General features: G+C 41.1%; 1 protein-coding gene across 1 annotated transcript; it reads left to right on the forward strand.

Moving 5' to 3' along the window:
* On the forward strand, positions 1–2824 carry LOC6602014 (synaptotagmin-7). Its single transcript, XM_002027006.2, has 8 exons — positions 1–163; positions 393–530; positions 621–699; positions 855–1157; positions 1251–1331; positions 1488–1656; positions 1787–1999; positions 2077–2824. Exons 1-8 carry the CDS (start codon positions 3–5, stop codon positions 2175–2177), a joined length of 1245 nt encoding a protein of 414 aa, XP_002027042.1. The 5' UTR covers positions 1–2; the 3' UTR covers positions 2178–2824.
* The last annotated feature ends 11261 nt before the right edge of the window (positions 2825–14085 follow it).

Below are 14085 nucleotides of genomic sequence, written 5' to 3' on the forward strand. Positions count from 1 at the left end.
ATATGGCGAGCATAATATTAATAGCATGCCTTGCTATATTGGGACTAATCATTGCAATAGCTTTGTTTCTGGCGGGTGGGTATTTGTGGTGGAGACACAAAAGATCGCAATTGCAGTTTATTGAGCCCAACGAAGACGAAGAGTCTAGTAGTTACAGTCTAAGGTGAGTCGTATCACCTCATTATTTTATTTTTTATTTTATTTATGCAGATATTCGACAAAGGCTAACTGAAGAATATAGAATATTCACAACTAGCCATCGTTCATGGTATTATATGTTTGAATAGTCGCTTCAATAGTTTAAATATGTCTAATAACAAATGATTTAAGTGGTTGAAACAAATGAAAGGAATATTTCATTAAAAATACTATATTTAATTTTAAATGTACAGAGCTGCTCAGGACATTGATTCCGGAAATCCGCCTAGCAAACCACAAGTGCCGGTGGCGCAAGCAATAACAACTCCTCTTCAAAATAACATTAATCGGAAATTGAATGGATTCTTAAGCCTTAGAACTCCCCTAATTGGGTATGTATTTTGTTCTATCTTCATTGTACTAATAAATCTATTATATCTATTATAATCTCCACAAATTAATTTAAAACTCAAACCTTTTAGTGGCTCGGCACCTGCACAAGCTAAAGCACAAAATGCTTCTACAGGAAATACAAATGATGGTACCTCCAAAGATTCCGCGGTAAGAATAAGTCAGACTTCCTCTCATATCCTCTTTTTAAAATTTAATACGCTTTTATTTTTAAGTAATTATATATTAATTTTCGAACAAAAAACAGAACAAAGGTGAAAAAACCGGTTTCTCAGTTGTTAAATGTACGCTTCTCTCCATCTTAGAATAAAAGTATCTCCATGACAGACATGTATCTGGACAGCACGGATTCTAGTGAAAATGTTGGGCAAATACATTTCTCCTTGGAATATGATTTTCAAAATACAACATTAATTTTAAAAGTTCTTCAAGGAAAAGAACTACCAGCTAAAGATTTAAGTGGGACTTCGGACCCATATGTTCGTGTAACCTTGCTACCAGACAAGAAACACAGATTGGAAACTAAAATAAAACGAAGAACTTTAAATCCGCGATGGAACGAAACATTTTATTTTGAAGGATTTCCGATACAAAAACTTCAGTCACGTGTGAGAATGCTTTCTATTATCTTTCTTTACATGATCTTTAAAAAGAAATTTTAAATAATTTATCATCATAACATATCATCACCCTTGGTATAGGTATTACACTTACATGTTTTTGATTACGACCGGTTCTCACGGGATGACTCTATAGGAGAAGTATTTCTTCCTTTATGTCAGGTAAACATATCTTAAAATAATATTTCTAAAAAATGTGTATAGAACGTTTAATATAGGTGGTTGGGTATATTGCGTGGGCAGACTGTTTTGAAGATTTTAATTTATTGGTCGTGTTACTGATTAAGGCTCCACATGCTCGTACCTTTGTCCTCTTAGGTTGATTTTGCTGGTAAGCAGTCGTTTTGGAAAGCATTGAAACCACCAGCAAAGGATAAATGTGGGGAACTTCTGTCTTCGCTTTGCTATCACCCCTCGAACTCTATTTTGACGTTAACATTAATCAAAGCGAGGAATCTTAAAGCAAAGGACATCAACGGAAAATCTGGTAAGAAATCTTCCCGCGCCAAGTTTAAAAATAAAATAAAAATATTTGTTAGCAGAGATCAACTTTTTATTATAATTATATCCCCCACCTTTGATATTTTCGTTAACCAATTATTTTGAATTAACTCTAGATCCATATGTGAAGGTGTGGCTTCAGTTTGGAGACAAGCGAGTAGAGAAAAGAAAAACGCCTATATTTACATGTACATTAAATCCAGTGTTTAATGAATCATTCAGCTTCAACGTTCCATGGGAAAAAATAAGAGAATGCTCTTTGGATGTTATGGTGATGGATTTTGATAACATTGGGCGAAATGAGTTAATAGGACGAATACTATTAGCCGGTAAGAAAAATATATAGAACAGCAGAAAATTTTAATACATTTTTGTTTTTACGCATTAACGTTGTACTTATTCATAGGAAAAAATGGTTCTGGTGCATCGGAAACTAAACATTGGCAGGACATGATCTCAAAGCCTAGACAAACTGTAGTACAATGGCATCGCTTAAAACCTGAGTAAATTTAAGATTTAACTATCAATTTCAGCATATGATAAACACAGAGTATGCATGCACATACATATGTACATGGATTTATACCTACCATTACCATTATCATACCATATGGAAACGCACACAATTAGCAGTATTTAATACAGTCTGCACAAAGCATACATAAGTATAAACGCATTGCACATTGGTTGGATATTTGAAAGTTAATACCGAGTGAACGAATAAGGATACTGCAAATAAATCTAAATTCACTTATTGCTCTGAAGTTTTAAAGCCTCACAAACCTCTCTGAGCAATACTTAGTTTTATAATTACTTGTCTACCTAGCTAGATATATGTACGAGTTTTTGTATTTGTACGTGCATGTACTTACACATACCCGTCTGGCTTCTGATTATTGTTTATAGATGTCAAGGTTCGTTGAATTGTCTTTAAATTTCTATACATTTTCGATTTCATGAAAAAAAGCGCGGTTAAAATCCATTGGAACTGAATTTTTTGTTGAACAAAGGGGTATAGTAGTAATTTGTCTTAGCTTGATTAGCTAAATAAATTATTGGTAGCAATAATAATAAATATATCAGATTTATTTTATCGGCGATGCGTGTTTAATGTAATGTAATCAATTTTTAATGCCGAAATAGACAACCCACAAAAACCAAAAGAAATATATTAAAATGTATATAATACAATTGAATTGTTAGATATATTAGATTAAAATAATCTAATAAACTCGTAAAACGACATTGTTACAAGTTACATAAAGCGAATTGTTGTTTCTTTTACAATAAAAGAATATAAAAGTAAAGGTCATATTAATTTTAAATATAGTTTTATCACAAAATATAAAGTATGATAGGGCTATAGTTTAAAGAAATTATTTGATTAGAAAAATGAATGCATTAACACAATACAAAATTGAACATTTTTAATAGTAACTATAAAAAAAAATTAGCCAACCATTGCCGAAACAAGCGTCTACTGCGAAGAAGTGCGAAAATAAAATGACATTTAAATTAAGAATTAAACAATAAAGAGATTTATAATTGATGCATTGAAACTGAGTTTAAAAAACGAAAAATCGAAAATACAACCCACCTTGAAATTACATATTTGTTATATACCTGTTATAATATTATTAAACTAATTTATGAATATTACATAGCTGCAAATAAAGCATTTTAAACTTACGTGTTGGGTATTTAATGCTAATGCTTTTTGTTGAGTTGCGGGAAATTATAATGTATGTGCACACATCTCTAGTACTTACTAAAAGAGTGATTTCGCTTAAGTTGCGTGTCTGATGCAAGAATGTAGATAATATTATTTTATACAAAGATAGGGTTGGGAGGCTGGCGAAAATCCTCATTCTGAACTCTCCACTAAAGTGTCGGCTGGGCCTTGGGCAGCAAAAGGCAAGAGTAGCCCGAGCGAGAGTGCTGCCAAAGACACTCCGGCGAACAAGATGCAACGCGGGCCCAAGGGCGCTACCCTTCAGCCAAAGACGACGAGGAAGTTCAGACAGAAGTTTCCAAGAGGCATCTGATTGTGGCTCTGATCGATAGAAGCGACGAGAATGGGAAGATGCCGGCAGCTTAGTGGAAGCTAGTTCACACGCAGCCCTCAGAATCTCTCTACCCCCGAATGGAAGACAACTCCAACGCTACCATGCCCACCTTCGACGGCATCGGATGATTGAACGGGTTGAAGTGATCCTTAAGTGTAACGACGACACAACGCAGCAGTGGCTGGTGCAGAAGGTGATCCAGTTGGAAGCCCTGTGGCATGGGGCCAAGCTGGAGGTGGTAGACAGGGAGCTTATCTCGACTAAACCAACTAAGCATGGATTTATAAGGCGGCGATCAACCACCACGAACTTGTTACAGTTTACCTCTTTCATTATTAATGGCTTTCAAGGTAACTTATAGACGGATGTTATTTACACCGACTTCAGTAAAGCATTCGACTCTGTAAACCATTCCCTTCTGCCACATAAACTTGACCCTTTAGGGTTTCCGCCCAACCTCCTGAGATGGATTTCTAGCTATCTTTGTTCCAGGTCTCTAAGAGTCCTCTTCAAAAACTTCCTCTCTTCACCAGTAAAGGTTTCTTCGGGAGTACCACAGGGCAGCCATCTGGGCCCCTTACTCTTCACATTCTTTATTAATGACTTGCCTTCGGTTTTAACATACTCTCGAGTACTTATGTATGGGGATGATGTTAAACACTGTGTCCAGCATAAGGACATTTCATTTCATTCTCGCTTGCAATCCGATCTTTCAGTCATGGTGTTGTGCTAACTTGTTACACCCTAATGCTTCGAAATGCAAAGTTTTGACATTTCACCGTTCTAGCCCCTTGTTGGCTACCTATACCCTATGTGGCGATTCTCTTGAGAGAATTACCCTGGTGAATGATCTTGGTGTCTTATTAGACGCAAAGTTAAAGTTTCCGAACACATTTCTACCATGGTAAATAAGGCCATGGGCGTGCTTGGGTTTATAAAGAGGTGGTCAAAAGAATTTGACGACACCTATATAACATAGACTCTCTATACTACGTTAGTTCGTCCGATTTTAGAATACGGCTCCTGTGTATGGTGCCCTCAGTACAAAGTACACCAGGACCTTATAGATTCAGTACAGAAAATCTTTTTACTAACATCTTACTCTAGTAGACTACTATTAGTAAATCTCCCATCCTTAGTTAACCGTAGAAAAATGCTTGGTGTGATATTTATGCACAACTTGATCAGGGGTGACATAGACAGCCCTGATCTGTTGAGCCGCATAAACTTCACGATTCCTATTAGCCTGACTAGAAATTTTATACCGTTGTTCCTTCCATTTTGTAGATCGAATTATTCCTTGCATGAACCGTTTAGGGTCTTATGCTCGGATTATAATTCCCTCTACCATATTATATCCACCACTAATTCTCTTCCTCTTATTAAATTACTAATCCTTACACACCTTTCTAGAAATTAGTAATTGTAGTGGTATTTGTATTTTGATTGCATGCTTAGTTTCTGAGTAAGTTTAGTGCTAATTTTCCTCGAATGTTAGTCTAACAGCTATCTTTCTTGCATGTTCGCGTTCGGTTCGGCTACGCGCCGTGCGTCATGCGGCAGCGCCCCTCGGTCGGTTGGGCGGGAGGAGGGCTGCGTTTTGCCTAGGATCCGCGCGTAACAGCCTTCTGCTGGTTTCACACGGGCCACTTGACGGTGCAGTAACTGCTTCGCCTCTTGAAAGATGCAGTCATTGCATGTCAACGTCCAAGAATAAAACGAGGGGGAAAGTTGTGAGTTGCTGCGGACACCGCAACTCTACATTTATACCCGATACTTAGTCAGTATGGCTCTCCTGCGGCAGACGCCGAGAGAGACAGAAAATCAGTCTGAGCGTGACGTAGGGCGCTGCGTAGCCACTGCAAATCGATTTGTTCCTATTAGCTATAAAAATGATCCGATTTGATCCAGATTTAGCAGCCGGATAGATATGGTCATTATCTATGATTCTGCGTATCCTCAATATTGTGGATGCAACAGATTTCGGTACTTTTGAGATCTAACAGCAGTGCGGATACCAAATTTGGTTACTCTAGCGTTAATAGTCTCTGAGATTTGTGAATATCCCCAGATTTTCGTCCTTTTCGGGGGCGGAAGGGGGTGTGGCAAAATTTTGAAACAAACTCGTCTCGGTCCGATATATTGGAAGTGTCGATACTAAATTTGGTTTCTCTAGCTTTTATAGTCTCTGAGATCTAGGCATATAAAATATATGGTCATTCTCCACGATTCTGCGATTCTTGATGCTGATCAAGAATATATATACTTTATGGGGTCGGAAACGATTCCTTCTGGACGTTACACACATCCATTTTCACCACAAATCTAATATACCCCAATACTCATTTTGAGTATCGGGTATAAAAAATGGTATCATCCTTCACCTTTGCAGTCCAAGGAGAGCGAACACTAAAGCTGCTGCAAAGAACCCGACTGTAAGGACCAGTCTATAATGTGTTGCATGATGGTAGACCACTACCCAACGAGGGCGACCAGCATGTGATCCATAAGATCAGCAAGAAGGAGAAGGACCTGCTACAGCCTAAATACGGGAATATAATAAACTCCAGATGATAAAGATAGCGCATACTCTACAGACAGCCGAGGTGAAAAAAGACCTTGGTCTTAACACCATCATGAAGGCCGCTCTGGGTCTTGCCATGGAAGATTCAGAGAAAGAGGATGACGGTGACATGACGATAGTAGTCAACCCGTCGTTAGTAGCTACCCATGACACTGACGATACTACAGCTCAACTGCAATAAGAAACTACATAAACTAGCGTCGTCAGAGCTGCTCATAGCCATGGAGCAAGGGCCCGTCGAGAAAGCTTTGGTCCAGGAGTAATGGATTGCTTCATGCAATGCAGTGGCCGGACTAAAGTCCTCCAACTACAATTCAATCGGCTAAACAACGTAAGAAAGACCAGAACCATCATACTCGTGCGACAGGAAACCAATGCTTACCTTATATCATACAGCACGAATGACCTGACAGTAGTGATGTATGACGAGAGTATCGTGGTTCAAGAATAAGGCGTGGATGAAGAGGTAGAAAAATAAATTTTGTATTGCTCTTAATTGTACGTCGTTTAAGATGGGATCTTATCTTCCTGTTGGGTCTTCCTTCGTTGTTGTTGCTTGGGTCCTTCGCTTTTATTTGATTATAAAATAATAATAATAATAGAATTTGTTGTTTGCTTTTACTCCTGGAGCAACTTATACAACAGTCAGAAAAAATTATGATGATTTAAAAAATAAAAATAAAAAATGTGTTTTATCAAGGTTGAAGAATTCGGAGGGGGATATTATTTGGTTTAATTATCTGTTCAGGTTTCTAGGGTAGAGGTCCTCTTAGATCATCCTGTTGGGCAGGTCGACTGGGTGTATTCTGGCCAGACTACGCCGGTATCTTGTTCTCGGAAGACGCCTCGCCAGTATATTAGGGTGGCTTCTGAGCTTACAAATATGGTTCTTGATTGTTGATAACATCACCAACGAGTGGTACGTTAAGGTCCTTGGCAATGTCCCGGTTACGGATATACCACTCAGCTCCGGAGATCCTACACAGAAATTTACTCTGGAACGTCATGATCCTCGCAAGTTTAGTTTTGGCGGCAATCCCAAACACCTGAATGCTGTACTTCCAGGTAGGTGCTAGTGTTCTAGCCGTTGACATGCAATGACTGCATCTTGCAAGAGGCGATGCAATTACTGCACTGTAACGCGAGGATGCAGGAAAGATAGCTGTTAGACTAATATTCGAGGATAATTAGCATTAAAGTTACTGAGAGAACTAGGCATGCATTCAAAATAACATACCACTAAAGTTACTAATTACTAGAAAGGTGTGTAACGATTAGTGATTTAATAAGAGGAAGAGAATTAGTGGTGGATATAATATGGTAGAGGGAATTATAATCCGAGCATAAGACCCTAAACGGTTCATGCAAGGAATAATTCGATCTACAAAATGGAAGGAACAACGGTATAAAATTTCTAGTCAGGCTAATAGGAATCGTGAAGTTTATGCGGCTCAACAGATCAGGGCTGTCTATGTCACCCCTGATCAAGTTGTGCATAAATATCACACCAAGCATTTTTCTACGGTTAACTAAGGATGGGAGATTTACTAATAGTAGTCTACTAGAGTAAGATGGGAGTCTCATACCTTCATCCCAGTTAAGGCCCCGCAGAGCAAAGAGTAAAAAGTTTTCTGTACTGATTCTATACGGTCCTGGTGTACTTTGTACTGAGTCTCCCATACACAGGAGCCGTATTCTAAAATCGGACGAACAAGCGAGGTGTAGAGAGTCTTTGTTATATAGGGGTCGTCAAATTCCTTTGACCACCTCTTTATAAACGCCCATGGCCTTATTTATTATGGTATAAATGGGTTCAGAAAACTTTAACTTGGTGTCTAACATAACCCGAAGATAACAAGTTTGCACAACACCATGACTGAAAGTTATTGAGCTCGGATTGCAAGCGAGAATGAAATGAAATGTCCTTATGCTGGACACAGTGTTTAACATCATCCGCATACATAAGTACTCGAGAGTATGTTAATACCGAAGGCAAGTCATTAATAAAGAGTGTGAAGGGGCCTAGATGGCTCTCATGTGGTACTCCCGAAGAAACCTTTACTGGTAAAGAGAGCGAGTTTTTGAAGAGGACTCTTAGAGACCTGGAACAAAGGTAGCTAGAAATCCATCTCAGGAGGTTGGGCGGAAACCCTAAAAGGTCTAGTTTATGCGCTTGAAGGGAATGGTTTACAGAGTCGAATGCTTTACTAAAGTCGGGGTAAATGACATCCGTCTGTAAGTTACCTTTAATAATGAAAGGGGTAAACTCTAACAAATTCGTGGTGGCTGATCGCCGCCCTGTAAATCCATGCTGAGTGGGAGATATAAGTGACTTGGAGAGATGTTGCAAGTGCGGAGTTAATACCTTCTCAAACATTTTGGGGATAGCGGATAACTTTTCTATACCTCTATAATTTTTTGCGTCAGACTTGCTACCTTTTTTATGGAGAGGAATTATAAACGATTCCTTCCAAATGGGGGGAAGCAAGTAGAATCGATGGACAGGGTGAATAGTTTAAGCAAGGGTCCACACAGAGCCTCGGCGCAGTACCTGAGTACACAACCTGGAACCCCGTCTGGACCCGGTGAAAACACCGGCTTAACTAGTCGAAGATCATGAAGTAAAGAACATTCATTTTACCGTATGGGTACGGATGACCAGAGTAGCTTTCCTCAGAATAGGTGGTGTGGAAAAAGTGGGCAATAAGATCGGCAATTGCCTGATCATTATTTGCCGACGTATTACAAAATGATAGCGAGGATGGGTGTGCGGACGTTCTACGCTTACTGTTTACGAAGGAGTAAAACTGTTTAGGGTCCTGAGAAAAGCGTATCCTGCATCGAGATAGGTGGTTCTTATAGCATTGTACACTAAGATCCGAACATTTTGACCGAGCCGTTATATAGCGAGAGTGAGAAGTAGGAGAACCAACTTCTTGAAATTTGTAACAAAGTCTTGATTTTAAGTTTTTTAAGCTGGATAACTCTTTGGTGAACCAAGGGGTTTTCCAGATCTAATCGGACCAGAAAGCGGGACACAAGAATCAAAAAATGTGCCCACAGCATTGTAAAAAATCATTGTATCAAAATCCCTAATGAGGTTATTAAGCTTCGCAAACTCGGCTTTTCGAAAGCAGCGGACACGTACAGGTAGCCTACTCGACCGATGCAATGCAGTTGGTCCTATATCTAGCGACAATTCGAAAGTAGGATGGTAGGCGTCTTCAGGTATAGTGAGTGGAAGGGCTCGGGTTAACAACACTAAGGTCGGATCCGATACAAAGCACAGATCAAGCAATCGACCCAGGGAATTTTTCACATGGTAGACTTGAGACAGGGACAGGTCAAGCAAGCCGTCAACAAAGTCATGTCGTGACATGGGCACTAGGTTACTAGACTCGTTAACCGAAGACCAAACAGTTCCTGGCAAGTTAAAGTCACCAAGAACTATCATATGATCTTTATCTGATAGCGAGGAAGAAACAGCAGCTAAAGCGGACAAATGCGATGGGTGCGAGTTACCCAGAATTTCCTTGAACAGGGGAATGCTTGAGTAGGGTTTCAACAGCCTCGTCATGGCTGAGACTATCTGCCGAGTTGTCAATAAGATAGCAATGGGAGGCAGGTGGTCGGAGGTGAGGTCATTCTCTTCACGGATTGTAAGCTGATTTCTGGGGATAGATCGATATATGAAGAAGTCTATGCAGGAGGGCATGGATCTCCGAAAAGGTGGGTAGTAAGTGGGGCTTCCTGTCGCCAGAATTTGTATCGAGCCATTGGTTAGGGCATCATGTAGTGCCAACCCTCTGCGGTCTCCTCTGTGATTGCCGCAAATCCTGTGCTTCGCATTAAAGTCTCCTCCAATGATAAATTTGTTACCCAGTTGGGCCAGAAGATTGTCAAAATCAGTGCTTGACCAGGGAGACAGCCCTAATTGCTGCAGCCTATTTACCCCCATCTCTCTGCATAGTGTTGACACCATGACCGCCGCAACCTGAATCGGCCCCAATTGCACAGCGTGATGGTTGTAGTGGCAAATATCCTTCCGAACGAGTACAGCTGCTCCTCCTCTGGCCCTGTTGGATGGGTGGTCGGCTCTGTAACACTCGTATCCGTGGAGCGTGTAGTTTTTTCCTGGGTATAAATAGAGCCAGATCATTAGTGTTATGAGCCAGGCCTACGGGCGTTCCAAAATCCGATCCTTAGGTCCGATAGCATTATGGTCTTCTGAGAGATTGCGAGGGTATGGGTGTACCTGCGTTACGCAGTTGGTCGAGGGACTGCAGGATACCTGCTACTGCCATTGTGAGGCCCGCTACTGATCTCTGCTATTCCATAAGAACCTGAGCTATCGAGCTCGTATCCATCTGCTGTTCAGGATAAGAACCTTGGGCGTTGGTGGACCAAGTTGTTGGTCTGCGTTTTCCTTGAAGCTGAGGGAACTGGGTGTTATAGTCCAGCTGTGCCAAGTAGTGCCGGCGAGTATCAACGTAGGCCTGTTTGGGTTCGTTACGGCGGAAAGCATCCGCGAAGAATATCCCCCGCTGTACTGCCATTGATGGGACATTTCTCACCTTTCTAGCATCTGGGTTTTGCGGAGAGACGTTCACGGCGGATTGGCGATTTTTATGCATCATGACGTAGATCTTGCAGGATCTATCATATGCTGCATACTTTCCGCTGCAGTTTGAGCATGTGAGGTCGTCCACGGTTATGGGGTTGCATTCTGGGCTACCTGTCCAGTGGTCCTCGGCGCATCTGCCACACATTGGTCGCTTTAGACAATAGTTTTTCGTGTGATTTAATTTAAAGCAACGAAAGCACTGCCTCACGCTGTTGTTTTTGCGGGGCAGCTCCATTTGTCTCCACCCGTTGTCTGCCGACTCTAGCGATCTTGAGAGCTTCCTTGTTGTTAGGGCCCTGGGCGAGGTCAATAAACCAGGCTTTTTGGTTGGGTGGTTCCTGCCTGACTCCATCAGCGCTAACGGAAGGGCTCCTCGTGGACTTCGGGTTGCACAGGTTGACCACTCGATGTCCCAACTTCTTAAATGCCTGGTTGATGGTATCCTTGGGTACAGATGCTGTTACCCTGAAGTTTCTGTCCTCGGAGACGCAGAAATGGGTGTACTGCACCCGCAGTGCATTAAGGATCTTAATTATCTTTCTATGGGTGTCAGCATCCTTTGCGTAAATACGAAGGTCCCCTGAGGGTGCCGTGCAGAATCCTCTGGGATCGGGGGGCTCAGGGAATCCTCGACGGCAGTAATGTCCAGCACCCCAGGGATGGTTATTGGCCTAGGCTTTCGTGGTTTTTTAGGAGTTGTCTCAACCTGAGTTGCTTGAGCCGCTGCTGAGGTGGACGGGACATCATCAGCAGAAGGGTTATGTTGAATCCTAGGCATCTCCCTCGCCGCAGTCTGGGCAACAGTTGAGAGATCCTGTTCACGCAATAGGGCAAAACGGTTGCCTTGAAGAGGCGCAGGATGAAGGGCGGGGGAAACTTGGAGAAGTTTTTTTGTGTGAATCGTTTAAGAGCTCAGATCCACAACGTTTCTTTTTTCCCGCTATTTGCCATGTCACAGATGATGGGTCACACAAGCGTTTGGAAGGAAGTGATTGAGCCTGGCTGGACGTCTTAGAAGTTAGCATGGAGATAGAATAGATAGATAGTGCTGAGGCTTAAGTACGCTCCAAGGACAATTGGAGGCGGAGGACGAATTAAACAAGGAAGGAATCGGGAGATTTAAGTACGCCCCGAAGGTGGGGAACGAGTGAAAAGCAGAGATTCTACCTTTGGCACAAGGACCACTTCAGAATATAGGTGCGGTGGACCCACGGGCTTTCCGAGTTGGACTGCCAGCGGCGATTCCCGATGGAGCGACTATCTGTGTTGGATGTTGGAAGGTGAGGAAAAGCGTTTTCTGGTAGCTTACTGCAACATTTCACATGACAGGCCCGTACCACTGGAAGTTCATAAGTACATTCCGTTTAAATGGGAATTTAAATACTCTCCGAAGATAACAGTCTAAAGAAAGCACCGGAATTCACACTGGGAAATTTATAAAAAGCAGTTACTTCGAAGCTCGCGAATCCATGCTCAGCGAAATCCGCTGAGAATATAGAGGAGTACCTACAGATCCTATCCAAGGAATTACTGGATACCACACATCGTGGAATCTCACTTCCCAGGATGGACCGAAAGCACTGATGACAAAAAGATGGAGTCTATGTCTACGGGCATAACCAGCATGGAGGGAGCAGGGAGGTACCACTGCCTAAAGAACTTCGAAAACCATGTGCATAGAACGCTTATGTAGACTCAGTCACTACTTTCTGCCCCTACCATGGAAGGACTGAAGATTTAGCACTGTCTAGCTGCGGCGCATGCTGCCAAGCTAGGCATAACGAACAGAGACACCTGTAGGAAGTGTGATGCACTTATGACCATCGAAACCCTGGAAGATCACGGGCAAGGAGAAGATACCTATGACGTAGATATTTTAAGAAAACGCCTTAATGCCTTTGCTGGAAACGCCTCGAGTCTAGACGAGTTTCAAACCTCATAAGCGCTTCCGCAACGGTTCATACCCCCGAATCCGGATAACTAAGGGCCATATTGGCCTATGCGTAGCGCCGTCAGGGTTAGCCGAACCTAACTTATAGGGCTGGGCTCTATGGCTTTGAGTAGATGTGTACATACAACGTGCAGAAGTCACATCAGCCCCAAAGCATATATTTTTTGTCAGGATGACCAGCTAAGTTTATATACCCATGGGCATCAGTTCTTAAGTTTGTTTTTATGCAAGCTTGTCTTTCAGTTTTGAAGCTTTTCATAGACTGCACGTTGTATATGTAAGTAAAATGTATACTTAATATGAAATGTATATTTTTGCAACTGAAGTATGGACAAGGTTGATTGCATCTATAAAAATATGTGAGTTCATGAAGGACGGATTAACCCGTCCTTCTTCTTTTAATTTTGACCATATCGTCGCGCTCTGTGTGGGCCCACTGACAGAGTTCTTCGGATAATTTTTGCTTCTCAAGCCAAAAGTAGATCACAATAAATATTTATTTATTAATGTATTTTCGAAGATATAATTATAATTTAACTTTTATTTATTTATTTAGAACTATGCTCTTTTAAGTTATCTAGAAATTCATGTAAGTAATAGCAAAAAATTGAATCCAGTCGAATTCGAGTCGCCATAATACCCCATGGTCAGTTACTATATATTAAACAATATATTCCTGCATTCCACGTATCATCTCTCCACCTAATGAGCAAAATTCAATCTATTCTTATACAACACACTCCTTTATATCTATCTCCCTTCCTCGCCAACGATGTACATTTGTATGTACCATACGGCCGATAAATCTCCATTATTCCCAAAGAAGACAGGGTTGAGAAAGAGAAGGGCGAGGCAACTGTTTCTGCTATTTCGGTTTTTCAGTATTTGTGGATGAAACAGAATTCTTCGATTTGAGTTAAGTTGTGAAGTGTCATAAATTTTAACAAACTTTTTTCAGTGTTATACCACAAACAAATTCGATCCATTAAACCATAATAAACAATGAAAATCACTTCAGTGATTTCAGGAAGGAGGACATGGTTTAAAACTATTTATTTTGAATGTATTTTGGTATTGAAGTAAACAACTAAGAACCAAGACGTATCAACTTCAGTTGCAGTTTTCGTCCAAATCAAATTAAGATCGCATTCAGGAATACCCTAACAAAATAAAATATCGATAATATGTTT

The sequence above is a fragment of the Drosophila persimilis genome, unplaced genomic scaffold, assembly GCF_003286085.1.
Source record: "Drosophila persimilis strain 14011-0111.01,24,50 unplaced genomic scaffold, DperRS2 tig00000652-arrow-arrow-pilon, whole genome shotgun sequence".
Taxonomy (NCBI): domain Eukaryota; kingdom Metazoa; phylum Arthropoda; class Insecta; order Diptera; family Drosophilidae; genus Drosophila; species Drosophila persimilis.